Raw genomic sequence first — 12,809 nt, 5'->3', positions numbered from 1 at the left:
CTCTATAGCCAGCAAAAAGCATTTTTGTTTCTATGCCTTACAGCCAGAGATGCGATAATTGTAGGAAGACCTACAAGAGCACAGAGATAGACGCAGGAGAGGAGGCTGGCAGCTCATTCCCCCTCTCCCCCCCACCCCCCCACCCCCCCCCACCAGAAAGGAGCTGTAGCCAACTCCTCCCAACTCCTCCCAACCCTCCTCCCAACTCCTCCCAATTCCTCAGCTAGCTGTTAAAAGCCCCCTAGCTAGCTGATAATAAAACCTCTTGCAGTTTTCATCAAGTGTGGTTTTCTCTCGAGTCATTGGGGTGTTGGCCAGCTCATCCCAGTACTTGAGCGGAGGCCCAGCTTAGGGGGTCTTACACTACCTCCCTAGGGATCTCATTCCCTACATTAAGTGTATAGTTCCAGGAAATAGGAGCTAAAAGTTCAAATATGCACTAGGTGACATTAAAAAAAATAAAAATAAAATTTAACAGCTTCCATCATTCAAGAAAAACATTCCATTCATTTTCTACACATGCAAACAAACATTGTTCCAGAAACACAACTGGGGCTCTGAGATGCTCACAGTGGAGGATACAGAAGGCTACAAATAAGAGGCAATGCATTTAAAACTTCTCAACACACAAAGCAGGTCCGTCTCTTCATTTCCTGTCCAGGCTTAGTAGCACTTCTTCACGAAGGCGCTCTGCACACACAGGATCTCCTCAGTGTGGACTGGTGGAAACTGGGGGGTGGGAGAGGGGGTGAGGGGGCACAGTCAGGCATTGGAGTTGAGAGGCTCGTCTGTCTTAGATGACAGTGCTGACCATTAACACAACTTTGAGCACATCTCCTGAGCATTAGAGATCAACTGAGAAGCTTTTCCTCCCTGAGAGACAGAAGTCATCTGCGGTCAGTCAATTATAGTATCCTAGCTATGATTCTCCAAGTCGGGAAGTCGAACATGGAAAGCATGAGAGACAAGATTGCTGGTACTCCGGCTATGGCTGTCACCAGCGGACTTGGTATTCTAATACTGAATGTGGATGAAGAAACAAACCTCTCTCTCTCTCTCTCTCTCTCTCTCTCTCTCTCTGTGTGTGTGTGTGTGTGTGTGTGTGTATGTGTGTGTGTGTGTTTATGTGTGTATGTGTGTGCACAAGCGCATTCATACACATGCGTATATGGTTGTGTATAATGTTTGTTTGGGGATATATAATTACATGCATGTTAATGCGTATGGAGGCCTGGGGTCTGTTTTGATTGGCTTCCTTAATCAGTCCCCACATTATTTTTTGAGACAGTGTTTCTCACTAAACCTGGAGTTTAAATAGGCTGGGCTTTGGACAAATGAACTTCAGGGATCCAGCTGTCTCTGGGCCCAGCACTACTGTTAAGCAGCCCACATCACCACAGCTGGCTTTTTTATGTCCTGCTGAGATTCTGAACTCAGGACCTCATGCTATTCCCCAGCCTCGCAGTTTTGTTTTTCTAAGTAAAAGAAAGGAAAGGCTGTGTATGATAACTTAGTCAATGATTTTAAAAGACTTTTTAATTCTATTTTTTTTCTATTGTGGGGTCATGAGTATGACTTAACAACCAAAGCTGGTCCATTCTCAAATTCCTATGGTTACTACATGGGCAAGACATGTGACTCTGCCAACACTAGGGCTGGCAGATTTTAATTGGTCTGTGAATACTAGACTACATGGCAGCTCTGATTTTCTGAAATAAAGCAAAAAAAACTCAACCCCTTGCCTGTGTGGTGGCAGCTGCAGGTTTGAAGTCAATGGGACAGGGAACAGATGTCCATTCTATGAATAGTTTCCTTGAAACCTGCCAACAGTAAATACAAGACTAGAGAGCAAGCACTTAGCCTTGAGTGGAACAACATGGGCCACAGCTTCCCTCACACACAGGCCTCACACACAGGCCTCACACACAGGCCCAGTGGGCAACTGTCCTGGAGGATGAGGGAGCCTTCCAATAGTGCCGGACTTCCAGCCCCAGACCTGTGTCTGCCCCTTCCTCTCAGATACCTCAAAAGTTCAGACCATAGGTATTTTTAGGGTGTTTACCACATCCGCCGAGTTGTGGGGGAGGAGCATGTGAAGCCAGCCCTGGATTATATTTAGAAATGTTTCCATAGCAGCTGCGTGGTGGCTACTGGGCACTAGGCTTGGAGAAGCCGTCACACCAGCCTTTCACTTCTGTTCTGTCATGCATGTGAATGGTCATGCAGCAGAGAAAAGGCTGGGAAAGACCCAAGCCTATGCTCCTCCCACTGCCAATCACAATTCTAACTTTTGGAGAAAGGCAGGGATTGATGCTATGGATCCTGACTTGCTGGATTTCCAAATAACCAACATCCACCCGAAAACCAATCCCAGGAAGGCATCACTTCATAATTATAGCTCTCATCCCAGAGCCCAAAGCTCGGCATCTCACCGTTACCCAAAACACGAGAAGCCACCCACACACCCACCGGGTATATTTATACCCATTGAAAACCACACACAAAATGTCAGGCCATAAAACATTTTTGGTCTTACAATTTTTGAAATTTAACCTTGTGTGCTTTTTCCTTAGATTGTCTTATGAAATAGCTAAGATTTTTAAATATGTCTTTGAATTTTATAATTTAAGCCAAATTCTTCCCAGGGTTTTGGGTTTTTTTGTTGTTGTTGTTTTGTTTTGTTTTTTTAAAGGGCAGCAGCTCTCTTTGTGTGGTGGACAAAGAGGAAACAGGAAGTTCTTCGCCCAGCTTAAGAACTGGAGGGCTGGAGAGATGGCTCAGTGGTTAAAAGCACTGACTGCTCTTCCAAAGGTCCTGAGTTCAAATCCCAGCAACCATGTGGTAGCTCACAACCATCTGTAATGAGATCTGATGCCCTCTTCTGGGGTGTCTGAAGAGAGCTACAGTATACTTATATACATAACATAAATAAACCTTTTCAAAAAAAAAAAAAACCTGAAACAGCAGAGGGACCGAAGGACCAACTGAGAAGCTTACCTGGTGACTCCTACAACAACTGAAATGAATAAAGTCCCTCTTCCCCACCCTGCGTGACACGCACCTTAGAACTCACTATCTGAGAAATGCATAGTCTAGAGGGCCAAGTTTCAAAGAGCTGCCTCTCTTCCCATATCACCAACACTACCGCACATCTGGAAATGACTCCCACACTACCGCACATCTGGAAATGACTCCCAGATTTCATCTGCACGACTCAGTTGATAGCCTGACTACTTCTCTTACATTTCCCTATCTGTACTGCACACTGGTATGACTCCACAGTCCTGCCATCTCGTCCCTAACTCACGCTTCCCCAGTTTCCTGTTTCTGTTAGAGGGATTTCCCTGCCATGAAGACCTCTGTTCCCACCTCAATTCTGAGGTCTTACCAACGCTACCCACTTCCTCTCTTGCAGCCCCAGCCCCTCCCCCACCCCATCCCACCTTCTGGGCCTTGATTCTACCCGCTTCTTCTCAACCCTGATGCTGGGCAGGTCTCAGTACCCAGGGATTCTCTCCAAACTCCCTGCCATCTCAAAGCTGTTCAAATTTCCATGCTTCCTGGATCTTCTACTTCTGACCCAGAAGCAAGTGACACCTCGATGAGTCACCGTCCGAGCCTGAGACATGCTTAAGTGTCATCCTGCTAGACAAGGGTGATTCCCATTTCCTGTAAGGTCCTTGTATCCAATGACTATACCTTACAGCCTCCACCAAAACATTACTACCTAATTTATCTTTATTACAAAATCTTGGGGAATCCTGAATAAACATCTCCCTTTCCAATAGAAAGAAACCTCTGATAGTCTCTGATCATCACGACTAACAGTTCATGGTGGCTAATGTTCTGGAAGAGCCCTAAACAAAAGCAAAGTGAAGCTATTTTCTTAACTGCGTGAAGTAGTTAAACTTATAAATGAGGAAACGGAGGCACAGAAGTCTGTCATTTACCTAAAGCTGCAGAGTTACTGAAGCTGAGGGGCAGAAACTTGAAGACAAGGAGTCAACATGTAGAGAAAAAAAACCATGTACTTAGCCTGCGCTAGTGTGGGATGGTCTATGATGCTGCCAGGTAGCCCTGGACACTGTAACGGTTCAGCTACTATAGACATCCAATATGTTGAGACCCCCCCCCCAAAAAAAAAATCTCTAAAACACTAGTTCTTAGGCAACCATAAAGGGCAGACATTGAGACTCAGAATGGGCAATGTTCTCCCGGTATATTTTCACTGTCCTGGCAATGGCAATGCATTTTGATTTCTACAGTTATGGCACATGAAGCCTGTAATAGAAGGCTTAGTTTTAACCATTTTGGAAATAAAAGTAGCAACATGAAGCCACTAAGTAAGTGACCAGAAGACCTTAATTGTGTAATGCCCCCCTTGCTAATCTGTCTGCTGAAGGTTTCTTACTGAACCAATCCCACAGCCCACTGCATCACGAATGGAGTTGGGACTGAACTTGATGATACGGAACAGCCAGGTTTAATCTGTTTCATTTTTCTCTTTTCAGAACGTGTCTTCTTGGGGAGAATAACCTATTCCCCTAAAAAGCCTACTAAAAATCACTAAAGTAGAAGGGTGTTGTTTCTGTTATTCATTGTTAAACCTTGTTTCCAACCCAAGAAGTTTTTCAATGTAGCAGTAAAGACAGGTCATACAAAATATGATACTGTTGAAGATAAAAGTGACACATACCATCTTAACAGAGGGACATGGGAAAGGGGGAAGTAGCTTTTGGCTGTTGAAATTTGGGGCACCACTGGAGCTCCCCTGGATACATTAATGAAACAAGGGTGCAGCTTGCAGGGCTACTCCTTGGTGAAAGCTACCTGTGTCCAAGAAGTCTCTTGGCAATGAATGTACATCCTTAAGTTCATAATCTGAAAGTTTTTAGAAGATGCTCAGCTGACTTCATTATGGAGATAATTATAAGACAGCTTATATAAGAATGTGTGTCAACACCCAGTTCTAAATGCCTCTTTAATCTGTGTTCCACAGGTCACTGTTGTACTTAAGCAGAGTAGGCTGACAGAAAGCCCAGAGCAGACAGACAGGGGTTTGAATCCCTGCTTTGTTTCCTACTTGCTTTCTGTCTTTGTTCAGTCACCAATAAAAATGCAGTGCTTGGCAGGGCTGCAGTTAATGGTCCTCAGGAAACATGAGTTTCCTTTCCCCGAGTGAGGCGGGAGGAAGGGACAGCTCCAATTGTAAAACCTGAAATAAATTAGTTCCGTGACTGCTGCGAGACACTGCAGGGGAAACTGATCCGCAACGCAAAACAATAAATTAAAACCCACTCTGAGAAAGGCAGAGTGGACAGACAGAAGAAGGCAGGAGAGAGCCTGAGGGTTCCGGCATGGAGGACAATCCACCTTCAGAGGGTAAGCTCAGTTAGAGTTGGAGGAACACAGTGAATGCAAAATCAACCGTTCACAGCATCAGCAGCCTCCAAGGCTGAAAACCATTGCACACTCCCCACCCTCACTCTGGCTGCTATTTTAATCCATGCCAGACTCTCGAAATTAACAAGCTAGATGCACCCAGATGGACTCTATTCTCCACAGTCCAAGTGATACCCACTTATTTCACTTTAAAACCCAAACTGTTCTGCATCAGATGTGGTTAGTAAAGTAGCCTATACCCTCTGATCCTTATCAAGGGGCGGAAGGAAGAGAGTAGGTTGCCATGGTGATGTTTTGTTATCATTAAAACAAATTATGAAAGCAAGATAATTTTTACCTTTCAGGTCAAGAAGGTTTCTATTTGACATATAATTTACATGTGCAGATGAGTGTTGGAGATTTTGTGTACCAGATGCAGTTACTACATTCTTGCCATAGCTTCAGTTTGTGCACAGTAAATCATAGTGATCCAAGATGTTTAATCCTGCAGCTTAATTTTTTTCTTCTGTAAAGTGACATGATTTAGTCAAAGACTCCCTCAAGCCCTAAGTCAAGCCTCTGGTCCTTTCGCCAATTCTAAGGTTTCTTTTGTCTGGAAATCAGAGATGCCTAAGTCCACAGCTGTTACTTGCTTAAGAAATGGCAACACAGGAGACACTCCAGGTAGACGGTTCTGATTGCCAGGTCAAGACAGCTTCTTTATAAGAGACGGCAGTTGGAGAGTCTATCCAGCATCCTGAGAAACTACAACCGATAGAGATTGTGTGTGTGTGTGTGTGTGTGTGTGTGTGCTGAACTTTTCATTTCTGCTTTTCCTGCAATGATTATCACTTAGCCACAAGTTGTATAGTTAGATCCCAGGCATGGTGGAGGCAGAGGGAAGAAGGTTAAGGAGGGGAGAGGGGAAGGAGGAGGAGGGGGATAGGAGGAGGAGGAAGAGGGAGAAAAGAGGGAAGAATGGAGAGAAGGGGTCGAGAATGTTCCCTCCCAATTCTTCACAATTGTCCTACCGCAACTGTCCATTGTTCTAAGTTTCCTGCATCTGCAGTCTTTCACAAAAGTTTTGAAAAGGACCCCAGTAGCTCATGTGTTGTCAGGGATCACAGTGAATCTTACTGAGGTTTGTATTCACCTTGCGCCATTTACAGTGAGGAGTAATGTGTGCTAAGCACTAAGCGAAAAGTACAAAGCTCCCACCCTGTGGAATGTGTCAGGCAAGCAGAAGCCAGCTGAACAGCCACAAAGGTACAATAAGTCCTACAGTGTGCACAGCCATTGCTAAGAGCCAAGGATCTGCTGGTGAGAAAACGGCACCTGGAACTGTAGAGTAGCGCTGGAGGAGCCAGAACCCAAGGTCAGTCACAAAGTTGGAAATAATGGATGCTTTGCAACTTTGTAACTCACATAATTACTCAGACTTCAAGTAAACTCACCAGCCTACCTACCATATGCAGAACCCGGTACAAGTAGCCAAGCATTTCTGAACGCTAATCAAGCCGATAGCTCTAAAGGAGTCAAATACAGGCTGTATACTTCAGGCTAGCCAGTAAAAACCGGGCGTCTCAATGAATGAGGCCCAGGGGCACCCATAGGTCAGCACAGATGGAAAGAGTAGGCTTGTAGGGCACAAGCAACGTAGCTGGTCTCTCCTCCCTGGGAAGCCATTCCTGTTGGGAAGAGGAGAGGTGCTTTTCATTTTAGGGCGTTTCTGTTGAACTTCCTGTCTCAGCCGTACAGATGAGACCAGGCTGAAGAGAAAATGCAGATTTCCATGCAAAAATCTGACTAAGCCATCTCCCAGTACCTGAAGAAATCCTGACCTCACAAACTACTTCCCAAGTATTCTAATTGATCATTTCTGTAAACACATACCCTTCCCAACTATAATCTAGAGAGAACTGAATTGGTCTCAGACTCTCTTAAAAAACTAAGATGGGTGTGAAGATGGGAACTGCCTGCCCTCAGTTCCCAAATGAAAGGGAAAGCAGAAGAATTTGAATTATGGACCCAAACCACAACTATGAAGCCCACACGGAATCCTTTCAGGATGAGGTACTGCTGGGGTGACTTTCAAACTCTGAAACCTCTCAAGCATTTCATTACCAGTGAGGGTCACATTCTTTAAGGATGATTTGAACAACATTTGCAAGTCTGCTTGTCATCTATACCATGAAATCCAAAAGATGGAGCCAAGAAAATCCCCAGGGAAACTGTTCCTCGCACACAGCGGAACAGAGCCAGAGAGAACAGGGGGAGTTGGGAAGATAATGATGTTGGTTTGTCTTCCTAGCCAGCTAGAGCTGGGACTGAGAAAGGGGGTGTCCAGGGCCAGCTCCCAGGTCACAGAGCAGGCGGATCAGGAGTAAATAGCCCCAGGGGCACCCTTAGAAATCTCTGACCAACGGCTCCAATTCCAAGTGCTGCCTCTAAGTAACTTTTTCCTTTAAAATTTTTCCAGGAAAGGAACTAAATATGTTTTTCTAGATCTTGGGGGTGGGAGGGGATGCATCTAATAAAATCTGTCCCTATGCTATAGGTCTTGCAGAGAAAAACAAAGAGTCCACACTCAGACCCTTTCAAAACTCCCCCTATTCTCTGACTTGGTCATTGGGGGTTTCTTGAGTGTTCCCTACCAAGTTAGCGTTTCCCCTCTGTGACCAGATGTCATACCTCCAGCATTACTGCCCCACCATGCCTTGCTTTTTGCCAACTCTTCCTATCTTGCTTTCTCACTGACATCAGGTACTGCCAACCTGCCAGCTAGTTCCTATTTCTACACCTGGAAAGCCAAGCACTTGCAGGCGTCGCCTTTCCCTAACCCTCTCCAGCTACACAGCACCAAAGCCTGTCTCTAGTGCAGCAGCTCTCAGATAAGAACTTGGGTACCACCGGCCTCCTTCTACAGCACAGGGCCAGGGGAGCAGGAGGCAGAGCTTTTCGAGACCCAACACCATGAGCCGTGGCTCACCTTTCACCACCAGACTGGTCGCTGGTAAAGCCATCTCTCAGGGCCTGAGGACACCACACTGGTCTCCAGCTCATTCTGTCTTCTGTACAGCCTACCTTCCGATAAAAGGATGAATTCTCACCTTTCCTAAGACCCAGCTGCTTTGGCTGGGGCTACCTAGCATTTTATCTTCGTTGCATCCAAAATTACATTTTTTTTCAGATGTCAATTAGAAAAAAACACTGCTGAAGTGTACTGAGCCCCAGCTGTGGCTCCCTACCCACCCGGCCCCCACCCCAAGATTCGAGGCAGGAAAGCATTAATAAAATACCCTGTGGGCAAATGACCGCCAAGTGTGATGACCCAAAAAAACATACAAGTGGGAGCAAAATTTTCCTTACAGACATCATGTTTTTCAAAAAGTCTGTTTAAACTCAAGAGGCCCAAGCTAACTGGAAGCCAAGACTTAACAACAACAAAAGGCCATTTCTTACATTTCCAGAGACCACAGCCTTTCTGCTGGAGTCTGAGTGACTAACACCCGCCCACAGGAGCCTCACAAATCCTCAAAGTGCTGACCAGAGCAAAGTCCCGTGTTTGGGAATGACAGGGTCCATGTGTGCATTCCAGGAATGCTTACACATTTTATAGTGCTCAGAGGAAGAAGGGCGGGAGGGAAGCGGTGAGACAAAGAGGCAAGAAGTCTCACAAGGGGCTTAGCAGCAGATGCTACAGTTGTCCCAACCCCCATCAGTCACCTCAAAGCTAATGCACAAAACACAGACACATAACATCATGTCAGACCTCTCAGGCTCCAAACTACCCAGCTCTAAGACTTACCAGGTCTCTGCCACACAACTGCCACATAACCTCTCACAGGGATCACACTGGTCCTTCCTGCCCTGCCTTATGACAGACTTAGACAAGTTTTTGAAAACCACGGGTGAGTTCACCATCAAGAGAGCTACGAAGCTGGAGTCAGCCCAGAGTCGTCCCCTCAGATTTTTACACACCACTCTATTCTCCATGTTCATGAATCCATTCCCCGGAACTTCCTGTCTTCAAAAACACTGTGGCTTAGGGCATATATTTTATTCACTGAATTACTTAATCAGCAAATAAGAAAGCATGGATGGGCTACTTCCTTCCCTGGGCCACCATTTCTATCACCGGACATAAATTAGGACTTCCTTTTTCTAAGATTCCATTTACTTCTGTCCCTTTCTGAAAAGGCGGTGGGGGGGGGGCTTTTATGATGAACATAGACTGGCAGTCTCTCAGAGACAGGAGGAAACACATGAAGCCAACTCTAAAAAAGTTGGGGGGCAAGGGGAGTACCAGGGTTGTCTTCAGTCACAACCTGGCCATTTTCTCCTCCCAAGGTAATTCAGTTCCTTAAGCAAAGCTGACCTAGTGTCATCTCTGACATACTCGTAGCACCTGAAAACCATATCCCTAAATACCTCAGGGTATAATAACTATGCTCTTAAAAAACAAACAAACAAATTAACATATGACCTTATTCAACAAGTAGCATGCAATAACCCGTCCAAATTCACAAGCTCTTCTAAGAGTTTTCATGGGGTCTGAGCCTCAGCTCTGGATGGAACACTACCAGGATAGAACAGAGGTTGTCCGCAGAAATTTGGGGTGTGTATGCATTCTTATAACCACATAACACATTATCAGAAGACTAGAAGCCTGGGATGCCCTCATTTAGTTTCCTAAGTCATGACCCGGGGGTCATAGGGCTGGAGTCTCTGCTCAGGAGAACACACAAGGCTGGCAGCACAGGCTGGCTGAGCTGAGGTATGCCCAGAGATTCTAGGGCAAAGTCTACCAACAAGCATTCTGGTGGTTGAAAGATTCGGTTCCTTGAAGTTATGAGCCTCTCCTTGGTGGCTGCCAGAGGCTAAGCTTAGCTCCAAAGGTCATGACAGTGCCCAGCCATGAACTTACCCACCCACTTCAGAGCCAGCAATGGAGAGTCTCCCTGAGTGCCTCTCTCATTTGGGGTACCCCCTTCATCGGAAGAGCACAGTCCCTTATAAAAAACAGCCTGGCCACATCAAGTCCATTCAGGGTAGTCCTCACTTTTAACTGAACGGCTTTATAACTTAACCTGCTCCCAGGAATAGAAAACCCACCGTGGTGACCAGTCCTGGGAGACAAATCAGGTGTGTATATACCAGGCAGCTGGGGTTGTGGGTCATCACAGGATTCTGTCATCCTGACAATGAATCCAGATTGGATATAATCAAGAATATTATTCCCTCAACTCAAAAAAGAATAGAACTACATTTCTGGGGAGAGAACAGAAATTAGTAATGGCATAGCAAACTAGATTGCCCCAGGTCCGCATGGTGTTCCCCTCTTGTTTATACTGAATTGTGACAGTCCCACGAGGCCAGTGACTGCCTATCTGGAGTCTTTCTACTTGTGGGAGATTGCAAACATATAGGCGCTGGTTATGCGACAGGAACTCTAGGGATGAAATGAGAACTCAGAAGACAAGTCAGCGAGATAAAAGGATGACTTCCAAGTGTCTCATGGCAAAATCTAGTGCCAAAGGAGGTCAGCTGTGATCAGAGTCTCACGGAGAAAAAGAGTGCTTGCAGAAAATGCCTGGAGATTAGAGGAGAGGAAGGCACTGAATTGAACCGGGAAGGCAGCGAGAAAAGAAGGAACTCCAAAGGCACAGGAAGAAAGGGCAGAAAAAAGGAGAACCACCATAAGCCAAACCCTGGGGCTAGAGAGCAGCTTCACAGCTAAGCCTGCTAAATGCTTCCTGGAATAAAGAAAGCATCATGAAGACACACCCAAGCAGTGGACCTTGACACACCCCCGCCTGGCACTGCAGGCGTCTGGTGGAGGGATCCAGTGAGCAGGCATACTTGGGAAGATTCCTCTGTTTTCTCCCACCCAGTGAGCTATGAACTTATCTTCCTCCCATCTCTCCAGCAGAACAAGGACAAGTATAGAATTGTCCTCTGTCCAAGGTTCTAGCCCACATTACCAGGCTGGGCAACCATCCAAATAGTTCGCTGTTTGATGCAAACTTTCTCCCTGGTGGGGGGGGGGGGGGGGGGGGAGGAAGAAACAGTTAGAGGCTGGTGGGGAAGCAGAGCTTGCAGTGAGCCTGACAGTTACAGCTATAACCCCTATCCTTCTAGACCTGCTGAAGGGTTCCATTTCTTCCTTAATATGCTTAAAAATAAAAAATAATAAAAATAAAAAGGAACACTGTAGATTCAATACTCCCAGTAGCAGAAGGGGCAGCTTTCTACCTTGCCAGGCTAACTGCACATCTCACAAGCATCCGCTTAGTTGGAAAAGCAAGCTGGTTGTGGGGTTTTCTCACATATGTCTGTGCTCTCAGGGAGGCAGATCCAAGCCACAGTATTGCATTTTCAAAGTGTCCTTTCGCTGGGTGATTTTAAATGCTGGCTTTCTTGTGCTGATTAGCTAAGGGAAAGCAAGCCTTCTTTTCCCAGGCTGCCTGCCTGCACTGCAAGAATGTTCCCACAGTCCCCTCCACCCCCTATTGTTGCCTAAACTTAAAGAGGCATTTTATTTATTTATTTTTAATTATTATCAGGTTCATGTGCCTGAACAACACACAGAGGATCCAAGCAGAACACTGGGAAAATCCTACAGACAATAACTCTATAAAAACTCCCATCAGCTCTTGACATCAAGGGTTCCAGCTTCAAGCAGGCAATTACACAAAGCAATAAGGCTTGGGCCAGCAACCCAGGTGCTCATGGGATGAGAGGCATCCAGTTCCCCTGTAACTCTCAGATTAATTGATTAAAAGTTAGGGGGATCTATGACGGGAGCTATTTCTGACAGCCTCTGATAACATGATTACAGGGAAGGATCGCACTGAAATCAAAACCCAAAAGATTATATGGCTCCGCAGGGGGCCCTTGCTGTACTTCAGACATTCTGAGAAGACAGAAACTGAGAAAGTTAGCTGAGACCCAAGGTGAACAAAAGACCAGAATTAGCATACAGCTTAGGCACCGGTCCAAGTAGCTGCCATTAAACACCCCCAATGCCAAGTGGTTTATCAGAATAACAATTATCCAAGTGGTGAAGGAGAGAGGCAGGCAGGGGAGTGATCAGATCAGCAATTAACACCCACAAAAGTAACTCCTGTGGCCATCTGACTTTGAGAAAAGTCCAAGCCTCAAACCCTGTCTACACAGACAGGATCAAACTGCCTATCTTTCTGTAATCAGGGCCCCACAGTTAAAAACCCCTTTTGTTACAATTATGTCTAACGCACACACTTGTGACCAGGAGCAGGGTTAGCACAAGGCGGCAGCTGCAACCAACAAGGTAAGGAGATGAGGCTTGATGGCTCCTCCCAGCTTCCTCCTCTCTCCAGCTTCCTACTCACTTAAACCATATACTAATTCATGAGTCATCGCAACAGACATATTCACGAACCACA

At 45.8% G+C, this 12,809-nt stretch overlaps 1 protein-coding gene across 22 annotated transcripts in view, besides 1 other annotated feature; it reads right to left on the bottom strand.

The window, feature by feature from the left end:
- Septin11 (septin 11) overlaps positions 1 to 12,809 on the bottom strand; it is a 91,374-nt gene that overhangs the window by 43,202 nt on the left and 35,363 nt on the right. For 3 of the 22 annotated variants that reach the window (XM_017320982.1, XM_006535108.4, XM_030254691.1), the window contains exon 2: positions 571 to 729. The exons of 18 other annotated variants lie outside the window; for them this stretch is intronic. Coding sequence is in view for 1 of the 4 variants with exons in the window: in XM_006535106.4 (XP_006535169.1) it covers positions 630 to 650 (21 nt within the window). In the remaining 3 variants the exon portion in view is untranslated. The remainder of the gene's footprint in view (positions 1 to 570; positions 730 to 12,809) is intronic. One more of the 22 variants, XM_006535106.4, reaches the window with a different exon arrangement.
- Positions 3,441 to 8,090: an enhancer, noted in NCBI's record as "VISTA enhancer mm39". NCBI's record gives its function as "enhancer in: nose[14/14]" and the evidence as "EXISTENCE:transgenic organism evidence [ECO:0001131][PMID:17130149]".

This window comes from Mus musculus, chromosome 5 (assembly GCF_000001635.26).
Source record: "Mus musculus strain C57BL/6J chromosome 5, GRCm38.p6 C57BL/6J".
NCBI lineage: Eukaryota > Metazoa > Chordata > Mammalia > Rodentia > Muridae > Mus > Mus musculus.
Note: the sequence above shows the minus strand (reverse complement) of the source record. Positions and strands in the feature narration are given on the sequence as shown.